General features: G+C 47.2%; 1 protein-coding gene across 4 annotated transcripts in view; it reads left to right on the plus strand.

The window, feature by feature from the left end:
• Positions 1 to 13190, plus strand: part of ABCA2 (ATP binding cassette subfamily A member 2) — a 105546-nt gene that overhangs the window by 37191 nt on the left and 55165 nt on the right. For all 4 annotated transcript variants that reach the window (XR_014560085.1, XM_083721543.1, XM_083721545.1 and 1 more), the window contains 7 exons: positions 433 to 560; positions 2591 to 2689; positions 3392 to 3577; positions 5864 to 6082; positions 8094 to 8422; positions 11314 to 11473; positions 12130 to 12258. Coding sequence is in view for 3 of the 4 variants with exons in the window: in XM_083721543.1 (XP_083577669.1) it covers positions 433 to 560; positions 2591 to 2689; positions 3392 to 3577; positions 5864 to 6082; positions 8094 to 8422; positions 11314 to 11473; positions 12130 to 12258 (1250 nt within the window). In the remaining variant the exon portion in view is untranslated. The remainder of the gene's footprint in view (positions 1 to 432; positions 561 to 2590; positions 2690 to 3391; positions 3578 to 5863; positions 6083 to 8093; positions 8423 to 11313; positions 11474 to 12129; positions 12259 to 13190) is intronic.

The raw sequence follows: 13190 nt of genomic DNA on the forward strand, positions 1-13190 counted from the left end.
CAGGCTTGTTGGTTTTTGAATGTCTGATGTAGATTTTTTTGGCTGGTTAATGTTCTATGGCCTTTTAAATGTGTTGTGGAAACGGGGATTATTGGTTTGTGTTTGTTCTTATTTTTATTGTATATTTTGTGTTTTTTATATTGTAATTTTTTGTGGTGAGCTGCCCTGAGATCTAAGGATGAAGGGCAGAATACAAATATAATAATACAATAAAATATAATAAAATAACAACCTGAAAAATCTGCAGGTTCATTCCCCACCATCTCCCATTAAAAGGGTCAAGTAGCGGATTAGAGGGAGGTGCTTGGGGTGGAACCCACGATGCCCTGCATACAATGCTGCTGCCCGACAGCTGAGTGGCAACCCACTGGTGACAATCCCTGCCTTCCCTTCAACTTTATCATTTTTGCTTTTCCTCCCCTGACCCTGCAGCCCCCGGCTTCACGCTGGACTCGACTGCCAAGGACAAGCTGGAGTTCCAGCGGTTCCTCATGCAGAACCTTTCTCTATCCAACGAGACTGCTGAGCTGTTGGCAGGGTCCAAAATTAACCTCAAAGAGGTATGTCATTATTATTTGGCAGTGGGTGGGGAGGAGGTACCTGGGGGGAAGTTGCAGTTCCTGAAACCAGAGCTTGGCACAGTGTTTGGCCGCATGTTAGGGTTGGTCAGGCAGTTAGAGCTGCACCTTAAATTATTGGCTGTTGTAATTATCCAGTTTGTTCATGTCCCACATTTCTCCCAAGTTGGGATTCAAGGCAGCGGGAGAACATTTTTAAAAAGGTAATAAAAACAAAATGGTTAAAAGCGATAGTTAAAAGGCATTAAACACATACTTTAAAACGTTTAGGTAGGTATATTCCTTCTTTTCTTGTACTCTTTTTTTCTGATCCCTTGATTTGAAATTTTGTTATCCCACCCTTGTTTGTTTTGGTTGTTTTGCTATTGTTCCGTTGGTTTGATTTGTTCTACTTTTACGTACATTGTACACAATGATGTAAAAACTTAATACATTAAAAAAGGAATTCTGTTTAAAAATGAAACAAAGCAAACATTAAAACACATTTGGAAGCAGAATTGGAATAGAATTTGGCCTGACAGCAGCCCAGTGGTCAGCATGGTCTGCACCTTAATTTTCAAACACCTGTCTGAATAAGAAGATCTTAGACTGCCAGACTGAGCTTTAGATAATTTTTGGCTTTAAATTTGGTATATTTATAGCCACCCCCTTAGCTTACTTAGCAGCAGCAGTCTACATTACGGCCCTGCTAGGAATGGCAGACATTGTTTTCTCTCTTCCCCCAGGATTTCCCCCCTCCCCCAGCAGCCTTCCCCAACCAGCTGCAACTCCATTCAGTGGCCAGGGATGTTGGAAGTCCAGCCACATTTTAAGGAAAGGAGGATGAGAGAGGCTGCCTCAGAGGAAGGGCCTGTGATGATAGAGTGTTGGTTCTGAACACCGTCTGAGTGAGAGTGGCGCTTCCTGCCTTCACTCTAGCATGACCAGCAGGTGACAAAAACAAGAAAAAGGGCAGTTGCCACAACTGTCTTCCAGTGAAAGGGTAGCATTGGGATAGTTTGGCTAACCTTATCCAAGCCTTGCCTGTGGAATTTTGGCTCTGCCTTACTTATTATTACTACATTTATATCCCACCTTTCCTCCAAGGAGATCAAGGTGGTGTCTGTGGTCCCCTCCTTTCTATTCTACCCTCACAACAACCCTGTGAGGTAGGCGAGGCTATGCTCTGTCTCTAGAGTCATGTCTCTGGAGCTGCAAAATTGATTCCATGCTCTCATCTTGGACACAGATTCTCTGCCAGAGGAGCAAGAACAACAGTTGCAAACCCCAGAACACCCTGATGTAGCAGTGGAAGGCGCAGTGTATAGAACAATTCCTGTCACCCCCTAGAGAAGAAAGAAACATATATGGAGTGTATGGAGCAATGATTCATTGTTTCAGTTGTCTCTATACTAATGCACAGCATATGAGAAACAAACAAGAAGAATTCAAGCTCTTAGTAAAGGTAAAGGTAAAGGTACCCCTGCCCGTACGGGCCAGTCTTGACAGACTCTGGGGTTGTGCGCCCATCTCACTCAAGAGGCCAGGGGCCAGCGCTGTCCGGAGACACTTCCGGGTCACGTGGCCAGCGTGACATCGCTGCTCTGGCGAGCCAGAGCCGCACACGGAAACGCCGTTTACCTTCCCGCTGGTAAGTGGTCCCTATTTATCTACTTGCACCCGGAGGTGCTTTCGAACTGCTAGGTTGGCAGGCGCTGGGACCGAGCAGCGGGAGCGCACCCCGCCGCAGGGATTCGAACCGCCGACCTTTCGATCGGCAAGTCCTAGGCGCTGAAGCTTTAACCCACAGCGCCACCTGCGTCCCTTCAAGCTCTTAGTACTGGATGACAAATATGACCTAATAGGCATTACTTAAATCTGGTGGAATGAGACTCATGAATGGAATGTAGAAATTGAGGGGTATTACCTATTCAAAAGGAGGAGAGAGGAGGGGAGACTACCCCTGTTGGAATACCAGCTCTGCCAAGAATGTAAAGTGACAGAATGATCAGCTAACTATTTCTCCACTCCAGGTATACCGACTGTTTTTTGGCACCTCTCCGGTCTCCGCAGAGGGTTTCCATGAGCCATGGGACCAATTCAGCACAGCTGAGAAGCTTCTTCACCTAGAGGTGAGATGGTTGCCCTGTGGTCTGGAATAGACAGGAACAGACCACAGTGGGTTGCCAGTTGATTTTGGATGAGTCACATTCTGCCTGCCAGCTACCGGGGTTCTTACATAGAAGGTTGGGCTATCCGGGCCCTTTGGGGCCCCTCTGGGTGTCTGAAGCGCGTAGCCAAGATCCACTCATTGCAGACTACCTGTGCCTTTAACTCAATGATGGGGAACTATTTTCAGCCTAAGACCCACAGACAAGCTTCCAGAGTGGTTGCATGAGAGTGCTGGGTGCGGCCAGAGGCAAGAATGGGCAGGGCCAGAGGCAAAAATACGAGCAGAAACAGATGTGGCTCTTAACCATATTCAGTAGCCTGCATTTCAGCCATGCAAAAGTCAGATCCATCTCTATCCAAGCGAACAAGCTACATGTTCACAATTGAAGGGCCCATTCCAGCAAGGCAAAAGCTCTCAAGGATGTTGTGGAACAAGGCCGGTGAAAAGTGTAGTCCTAGGGGCCAGATAGGGAGGCTTGAATGGCCTCATTCAGTCCCTGGGATAACCCAGCAGCCTCAGCTTTTGCAACTGGAGTCCATCCGTCTGTCCATCTGTCTGGGACCCTCCCTCCCCAGCCAAGTGAAAAGGAACAAGCAAGGCAGGGAGCTTTTGAGGCTTTATTCTTCCTGATCATCTCCCTCGCCTCTTTTCTCTTTACCAGGAAAGTCTTCTCGGCAGCTGGAGGACCGTGGAAGATGGGCTGGTCCGCCAGGCCTTACGCCATCCTCAGAAGGGCTCCCACAAGCAGGCCTTCCTGCACCTCCTTTCTCATGCCTTGGGCCTTGCTAGCCCTACCACAGAGTCTTCCAGTACCTACAACCCCCAAACCTTTGTAAAGGACATGAAGGTGAGAGACTGAGGCAGGACTTTGTGTTAGTTGGTGGGAAGTAGCCAGGGGTGGGGGCTACTGGAACCTCCTGGGCAGGATAACCCAACAACCTACCATGGGCTGGAACTGTGGTGGAACCAAGTTGGTGGTTTCTGTTTGGGGCATAATCCATATAATTCAGTGTGGTTTCAGCTACATCTTGTAAACTGCTTTTTCTTTTTCATGGGACCTGTTGCAAGGCCTTCCTTCCTTGTTTGTTTGTTTGTTTGTTGAGGTGCTTATTTATACCTTGTCCTTTGGCTCCCCAATGTGGAGGTGCTCAAGACAGCTTTATGTGAGAAAGTAGTAAAAATGACAGCAAAATAAATAAAGATCTGACCCCCGATAACTTGCGACTGGTTTTGTTTATCTTCCTCCAGAACAGAGTGAGATCAGTTTTTGTTTTCAAGCTTCCTACATTTAGGGAACTTGAAAATCAGTCGTGTTTTAGTTGAATACACAGAAAGGACAAAAGAGATTCCTCTGCAAAAATGTCATCACCGTAGACACACCTTAACCTTTTTCAACCCGTTGTCCTACAGATACTTCGGAGTACAACTCCCACCTGCCCCACCTTCACACACAGGCCAGGACTGATTGGAATTGTAGTCCAAAGCTTATAGAGAACACCAGATTTGGCAGGTGCTGCTAGACAGCCAAATAATTGCAATAAAAAAATAAAATATTTGTTGCTCTATTTTTGCTATTACTGTATTTTTAAGGGGGGGGGATAATTGGATGGTATGCAGCGAAGTTTTACTTATTGAAATTAATGGACCTAAACATAGTCATGCTCATTAATTGCAGTGGGTCCATTCTGAGTAAAACTTCGTAGAATACCACCCCAACTATGGGCTCTTTGCAATGTAGTCACCCACTGTTTCCATACAGACAGGTCTTTTTTACCCAACACAATGTGTTTCTTGGAAATGGTTTGTTAGATGAACGTTCGCTTAAAGAGTTGACAATTTCCTTTTATTCTGATGGGGAAATTTCTAATGCGTTGCCAACCACACAGTTTTAGCCCCAAAAGAACACACCCAGGAAAACCCAGGGAAAAAATGCTCTCTGATTTGTCTGATAGTTCCCCCTCCTCCCTCCATTCCTCAGCCAGCCAGCCAAAAGCAAACAAGGAAGTAAGAAATGCTCTCTCCTTGAATATCTGAATCTATGGTGTGTAGTGTATTGTGAGGTTTGGGTACTACCGTATTTTTCGCTCTATAAGACGCACCAGACCACAAGATGCACCTAGTTTTTGAAGGAGGAAAACAAGAAATAAAATATTCTGAATCTCAGAAGCCAGAACAGCAAGAGGGATCACTGCGCAGTGAAAGCAGCAATCCCTCTTGCTGTTCTAGCTTCTGGGATAGCTATGCAGCCTGCATTCGCTCCATAAGACGCACACACATCTCCCCTTACTTTTTAGGAGGGAAAAAGTGAGTCTTATAGAGCAAAAAATACGGTAATTCATCATGTTCGGAGAAGTGAATTTTAACTTAGCAAACATTTATAAAGCAGGAACTGGATGTATTTACTTAATCATTCATTCACATTGTTTTCATTACATAGCTAATTATTTTTTAAACCATAATCTTTTATATGTCATTAGTTCTGCGTGTTTCATCTGCATTTCTTTTAATTTTCCTTAACCTGCCTTGAGTCCCAGTTCTGAGAAAAAGCCAGGCTATCAAGAAATAGCAGCAGCAGCAGCAGCAGCAACAACAACAACAAATAATTTATTAATATCCCTCCTTTCTCCCAAGCTGGGACTCATAGCAGCTGTTCTGTAAGCCTTTCCTGACTCACCCTTCCCCAAATTTAAAAAGAACCTCACTGACATTCTGCGACATGACTGCCATTCTGTCAGGGCGGACCCTCCCATTGGATAGAGTGGGATAGCTGTATCAGGCAATAGACATGGGAGTGGGCAGGAATAAGCTGCAAGATGTTGGGAGAATTAGATTTGTGTGTGCCATGCATCTCCTGTTCCTTATCTCCTAAGCTAGCGTTCTTTCTGCCTTTGGGTGTGACGGAGGGCACTGTCCTGACTCCAGCACTGCCATTCAGCTGCCAGTCTGGTTGGCTTCTGTATACTGGCAGGTTAGCAACGTGGGCCAGCCCTGAATCCTACTATTGCCTTCAGCTGAGGAGTTAAGGCCCAGGTTGTGCTGAGGGCTCAAAGTGGCATAACATCCGAGTGCGGCAGACCAGAAATGGTTACCAGCATTGCAGGTAAAGATGTCCTTCATCTCTTCCCTTTCCCAGAGCATCCTTTTCACGGCTGCTGTGCTGGAGAGCCTCACCTGCCAGCAGAACCAGGATGAGCTGAGGCGCATCCTGATTGTTCCAGAGAGCCGGCTCCCCATTCTGCGCGCATACCAAGCCACCGTCTGCAATAAGAGCACCAGCCTGCGCAAGGAGTATTTTGGACAGCTGGCTGCCGAGTTGAAGGAGCAGCTGGATGCTCACAAGATCATCAGCCAGGTGGGTGCAGGATGGAGAGGGATCCTCATACATACACCACCCCAGGTTTCTGGCAGCTTTAACAACATGGGTCTGTGCCCGCGTGGATGAGGTACTCAGTGTTTGGCATCTCATGCAACTTTTCTGCTTGTCAGCACAGATGCTTGATTTCCAATGTGTTTTGTCAAGGGGGTTGCCTTCAAGCCGAACTGCAAACCACTGGGAAATTGTTCATATCTGTTAGCTTGATTCTTGTTCCTGGCAGCCACTGGCACTGTGGTCCAAGGCTCTCCAGGTTTCATACATGCACATTAATGCTCCATTTAAAAATAAGCATGTGCTGTATGGATAACAGTGTGCTGGTGATCATGCCAGTGGCCTATCTTGTCTGACACCCTCTTTTCACACAGGCCAAACAGATGCCCCAATGGGAAGCCTGTAAGCAGGACCCCAGTGCAACAACACGCTCACTTCCTCTGGCTTCCAGCAACTGGTATTGAAAAGCATTGCTGCCTCTGAGTATGGAGGCAGATCATGGCCATTGTGGCTAGTAGTCACCGACAGCCCTCCTCCAAGAATTTGCCTCATTCTCTTTTAAAGCCACCCAAGTAGGTAGTTATTGCTGCCTCCTGTGGGAGGGAGTTCCATAGTTTATGCACTGTGTGAATTTTCCACTATTCAGCTTCATTGGAGAGAGGAAGAAACCCCTTTTTCTATCCACTTCTTCTATGCCACGCATAATTTTATGAATTTCAATCATGTCGCCTCTTTCCCTCAAACTAAAAATTCCCAAATACTGCAAGCTTTTTTTATAGAAGGGTCACTATATCCCTCTCAGATGCTGCTTGACTCCTATCCACCATGGTCAGCATGGCTAATGGGCACGGATTGCAGGAGTTGCAGTCTAATTTGGCTAATCTGGAGGGCCACATATCACCCACCCCTGTTTTACACTATCCAGCAAGATATCCCTGGGCAACTCATGAGCAGAGAATGGAGGCAGCAATTTCCCCTCCACAGACTTTGTTCCCAGCACCTGGTGCTTGAAGGTATAATGTTACCATATGTGGAAGTCCCATTAGCTCTCACAGTTAATAACCACTGGCTAGAACTTTCCTCAATTAATTCGTGTAATCCTTTTATATCATAAAATGTATATATGGCTTGATTGTAAAAAAACAAAAAACCTCAAAGCAGTTTACAAAAAGAATTGAATGATAAAATTATCAGTGAAAACAGTTAAAAAGAACTGTTTAAAACATTCAAAAAACAGTGGTACCTCTGGTTGCGAATAGGATCCGTTCCTGAGCCCCATTCGCAACCTGAAAGGAATGTAACCCACATCTGCGCGTCTGCACATGCACGGGTTGTGATTCGCTGCTTCTGCGCATGCGTGTGACGTCATTTTGCGCGTCTGCGCATGTGCGAGTGGCAAAACCTGGAAGTAACCCTTTCCGGTACTTCCAGGTCGTCTCGGCACACAACCTGAAAAAACACATCATGCGATAAACTAAAACAGATTCAAATGCACAGAGCAGCATTCTGTATGCCTGGGTAGGCCTGTCTAAACAAAAATGTCTTGGGCAAGTGCTGAAAAGGGTTGCAGTGAAGAGTCTGCCTGATGTCAGCAGGCAGGGAGTTCCAAAGTGTGGGTGATGCCACACTAAAAGATCAATTTCTTACAAATGCATTATTATGTGGCACCTGTGACAATATGCTAGTTAACATAAATCAAAGCAATCTAGCGGGCATACATGGGGTAAAGCGATCCATTGACAGATTTGTGAAGGATATGTCCATCAATGGCTATGTGGAACATCCCATGTTTAGAGGGCACTGGCAGAGGCTTAAAATAGTCCTGGTTATGGGCTGTCTGTCAAGTGGTGGTGGTCTGTGGGTAATGTCTGCTTCTCAAGAGGGCCCCATGAAGCCCTGCTGAGCTCTTATGGGATGGAGCAGGGCAGGAATCTGCTCTGTGAAAAGGCCAAAATCCCGTGGCAATGCTGACTCCTCCCTTGCCCTTCTCACGCAGTTGAAACTTGACGAGGTGAACAGCACGGCGGCCAGGAACCGTCTCCACACTGTGCTGGAGGACCTGATGGAGATGGAGAACGTCTTGAAGGACGTGGACATCCTCTCGGCGCTTGCCAAGCTCCTCCCCAAGGGGGCCTGCACCTCCAAAGCACCCACCACCACCTCCAACAGCACCAGCTCCACCGGGAACTTCACCTCCAGCACCAATTCCAGCGCTGAGGAGGGCAAGGGGGAGAGTGAGGCACCCTCAGAGAACCCCCAAGGGCAGTGCTCGGCCTTCGTCCAGCTCTGGGCCGGCCTGCAGCCCATCCTCTGCGGCAACAACCGGTAAGGCCAAGTGGCCCGGAGACTGGCAAGACTTTTCACAGGCTTCTAGAGGATCTGTAGTTGCCAGTGCTTCAGCCCTGCCTGTCAGCACAACTGTTTCATTTATTTTATTTAAAGGGCAATTGCAAGTTGTGCAAGGGTTACGTTATATCCCCAGGGGTTGCTCGTATAGGAAAGTGTGAACAATCCCAGGAAAAGCCCTTCTATACTGAATGGCCCCAATCTCACAAGACCTCAAGACAGCCCCATGAGATCTCACGAAAGCCTCCCAGAGCCTTTGGATGACTGTCGAAAGAGCCTCATAAGCAAGGTGGAGGGCTTAAGAACAGCCCTTCACAGAAGCAGGTATTGAAGCCTTACTTACCCAGGCTCTGGGACCGTTATGCAAGGCCTTTGGAGGCATCTGCGAGATCTCATGGGGCCATCTGGGATCCTGCAAGAGTCTCCAGAGGCCAGTAAGCCAAGTTTTCATGCCCCCTTTCTGTTGAGCGAGTGAGTGATGATCTGTGTAAAGTTGCGATTGCGTAAGTAAATGCATTTCATAAAATTTAAATGCCACTTGATTATAAAAGGAGCAACCTCAAAGTGGTTCATGAAACAGAATAAAACAATGATATTGTCAGTTTAAAAAAGAGTTAGATATTTTAAAGCATTAAAAGCCACGTCTGTTAATTTCAGTGGTTCTCCTCTGACTAGGACTAACGTTGGTTACAGCCCTTAAATTGTTGGAACCTTCTGGGCTGTGATATGCCGCTGAATTCACTGCACACACTTATTATTATTATTATTATTATTATTATTGTTGTTGTTGTTGTTGTTGTTGTTGTTGTTGTTATTAACAACAACAACAACAATTAATGTATTATCCACCTTCAAAACCACTGTCTCAAGGTGTTGTACACGTAAGATAATTAAAACACTGTTATGCAGTATGGCAAACATTTCATTTTCGCTGCATGAAGACCAAACAAGAAAGCCACCTCGAACTCACAGGAGCCTATGGAGAGATCTGCTGGATTAAGAACTGAGGTTATTATTGTGTCTGCCTTTCACATGTCCATGGAGATACCAGGTTGCCTCTTGTGATATTCTCAACAGAATGCACAATCAAGTCGCTTCTGTTTTGTTACATGGTTTGTGCTTATTTGTTATTGCACATATGTGAAAATGCAGCAGCAGCAGCAGCAGCAGCAGCAGCAGCAGCAGCAACAACAACAACAACAACAACAACAACAACAACAACAGACGCTCCTGATAAAGACCCATTCATCCAGCTGGGATCAAAGCCTGTTTGAACAAAAATGTCTGCGTCCATAAAATACAGTTAGTGGGTTCCTGCAGTAGGGTTGCCATATTTACGGGTTTTCCTGGACATGTCCTCATTTTTAGAGCCAGCATCCCATCCGGGGGGATTTTTTCATTTTAGATGAAATGCCTGAGTTTGGGGAGGGGGTTAATTCTTTAAAAATAAATTAATTAAATTTGGTGTGGCACAGCGCATGTTTGGGAGGGCGCTGTACCCCAGAAGTGGAAGCGCTACAGCAGGGCCTTGGAGCGGCCTGCCAGGAGCCACTCTAGTCCTCACATTGTCTCCGGCAACCACTGTGCCAAGCTAGGCCTCGCACAGTTGCCAGGGCTGTGCAAGGCCTCACAATGCTTCCGCTGGATGCGCTAGGCCTTGGGCCGTTTCCACTGGGTGCAAGGCCTCCGCAGCCGAAGACAGCAAAAGTAAGAGGGGGGTGAGCAGGGGGATAAGGACGGGGTCACTGGCAGGGAAGAGGCAAGCGAGGGAGATGCAGCATGGTGGTGGTAGGGGTCCAGGTTTTGACTCTTTAAAATATGACAACCCTAGACTGCAGAGCCTTCAAACAGAAACATCATTCCACAGGACAGGGGCAGCCACACTTAAAGCCCTGCTCCGAGTTACTGCAAATTTGGCTCCTGAGGTCTTTGGAGCTTGCAGGAGAGACTCTCCCACAGACCACAGCGATTCACTGGGTGCATAAAGGGATAAGGCTCTCTCTCTCTCAAGCAACCTGAGTTGTTTAGGGCTGGCATAGGCAGACTCGGCCCTCCAGATGTTTTGGGACTACAACTCCCATCATCCCTGACCACTGGTCCTGTTAGCTAGGGATGATGGGAGTTGTAGTCCCAAAATATTTGGAGGGTCGAGTTTGCTTGTGCCTGGTTTGCGGCCTTGAATTTTGTCTGTAACAAACTGGCAGCCAGGAAAAGTGCCACAAGCAAGGTTTATAAGCTGGCAGTAGTTGGACCCTGCAAGCACTTGTTTGCAAATCTAGGGTACAGTACAAACCAACCATCAGAAACAAGGCAATAAAGTACACACAAGTCTCACGATCCATCCGCTCGTTATCCACTAATTTACTTATCCAGACACAAAGAATTATGCCCAAACCTTGCTACCTGTATGGCTGATTCAGATATCTGAACAGCCAGTGTTTGCCCACTTCCTTACTTGTTTGTTCTTTGCTGCTCAGTGGCAGCCGTTTTCAGCAACCATAGAGAGAAGGAGTGGGGAGAGAGATTGGGCAAAGCTGTTTTTCCTTCATTTTTCTTTTGCTGGTTGACGTAACCATTTTTGGAATAAGCCATGATGGGAGGGGGAGAGATCACAGATTAGAAATCACTGATAGGAATCAGTAGAAATTGTTGACTTATTAGGCAAACGCTCACTGAGGAATGCATTTTGTGTGGAAAATGGGACCTGCATGTACAGCTTAATTTGCAGTTCTGGGGGAATAAAGTGTGAATGCATGATAAAAATGCGACAACAGCAGCAAAGTTCCCATGGTTTGCCTCCGTTTTCCTCCTTGGCAGCACATTTGTCAGGAAGAGTAAATTTCGATGTCTTTTTCCTCTTCCCTGTGCAGGACCATTGAGCCAGAGGCCCTCAAACAGGGCAACATGAGCTCTCTGGGATTCACCAGCAAAGAGCAGCGGAATCTGGGCCTTCTCGTTCACCTCATGACCAGCAACCCCAAGATCCTCTACGCTCCCGTGGGCACAGAAGTGGACAAGGTCATTCTGAAGGTGAGGCTTTGAGGGACGCTGGCATTGGGTGTGCTCATTTCCTCCCCTGCCCTTTCCTTGTTAGGAAGCCTGGGACTCATCTGCATTGTAAGCCTGCATCGCTTGCATCCCAGTTTAACTGCCTTGTGGCTTTCCCCCATAAAATCCTGGGGAATTTGGAATTTGGCCAGGGTGCTGAGAACTCTGGATCGTTTTCCTGATCTAGCAGGCTGTTCTTACATGGCAAAATATCTGGAGTTTCCTGGATCTCCTACCTCCCAACATGGCTTAACAAAAGTCTTATTGGGACTTTTGTTGAAAGTACTTTTTCACGTGGAACTCATGGGGGGTGTTGTCTTTAAACACCTGGCTGTGGGGCACCTCCTTTTCCTTTCCTGAGAGCCAGTGTGGTGTAGTGGTTAAGAGCGGTAGTCTCGTAATCTGGGGAACCGGGTTCGCGTCTCCGCTCCTCCACCTGCAGCTGCTGGGTGACCTTGGGCCAGTCACACTTCTGTGAAGTCTCAGCCCCACTCACCTCACAGAGTGTTTGTTGTGTGGGAGGAAGGGAAAGGAGAATGTTGGCTGCTTTGAGACTCCTTAAAGGAAGCGAAAGGCGGCATATCAAATCCAAATCCAAACTCTTTGCTTACTCTTTGCTTACTCTGGTTGTTCTGCAGGCCAATGAGACCTTTGCCTTTGTCGGGAATGTGACTCACTATGCCCAAGTGTGGATGAACATGTCAGCGGAGATCCGCAGTTTCCTGGAAGAGGGCAGGTTGCAGCAACGGATTAGCAGGCTGCAGCAGGTACGCTGTTAGAGGGTATGGGGTGGGACAGTGGAACAGGCAAGAAGTGTACCCATTCCACAGCTGGAGCAAAAAGGTTTTAAAAGGGCTAGACCCAGATGAGAGGACAGAGCAGTTCAGGGGGGACAGTGGTGCAAGCTCTGCTGCGGTCCCAGGATTCTGGTGCAGCTTGTAGAAAAAGGTGCTTCCTCCAGGGTCTGCATAGGTTTTATCACTGCAGCCACAGGCAGGTCTGTGAAGGGACTGGTTTGTCCTCCCTGCGTCTGTGTGTGTTTCTGTTCAGCCTGCTCCCACTTTCTGCATCCAGTCCTGGAATATCTGGGAAACCTTCTGGCGCTCAGTTGCATTTCAGACAGTTAAAAGGAAAAGTTGTCACCAACCAAGTTCCAATCAGAGTAGACCCATTGAAATAGATGGATCTTAATTATACACGTGAAACTCAGTGGGTGGAACTAATGTTGGAATGTACCCTGAGCTACTAATTTGACTTCTGCAGATTCCAATCTCTTCTATGTTGCCAGGAGCATTGGAAGCTGCTTTCAACCAGGGCAAACTATTTGCTCTTTTAGCCCTGCTTTAACACTTGTCTGGCAGTGGCCCTTCAAGGTCTCAGGAAACGAAAGACCTTTGTCACCAACTTGCTGCTCAGTCCTTGTCACTGGAGAAGCCAGGAATTGAACCTGCAACCTTCTGCTTGCCAAGCTTCTGCTCTGCTCTGTTGAGCTACAGTCCTCCTCCAATAGAATCTCTTCTGAGACACCAGATGATGGACTCCAAGTACCTGCGGGGAGTCTCTCCCCAAAGGATGCTACTGTTAGAGCCTCTACAGGGGCTGTGCTTCATGCTGTGCTTCTGAGTGTAGCATGGGTGAATGGGAGCGCCAAAAATGCAAGTGGAGCCCATGGCAGAGCTTCTCATAAGCCCCCTGGTCA

This window comes from Podarcis gaigeae (genome assembly GCF_964106915.1).
Source record: "Podarcis gaigeae genome assembly, chromosome: Z".
In the NCBI taxonomy this organism is placed as follows: domain Eukaryota; kingdom Metazoa; phylum Chordata; class Lepidosauria; order Squamata; family Lacertidae; genus Podarcis; species Podarcis gaigeae.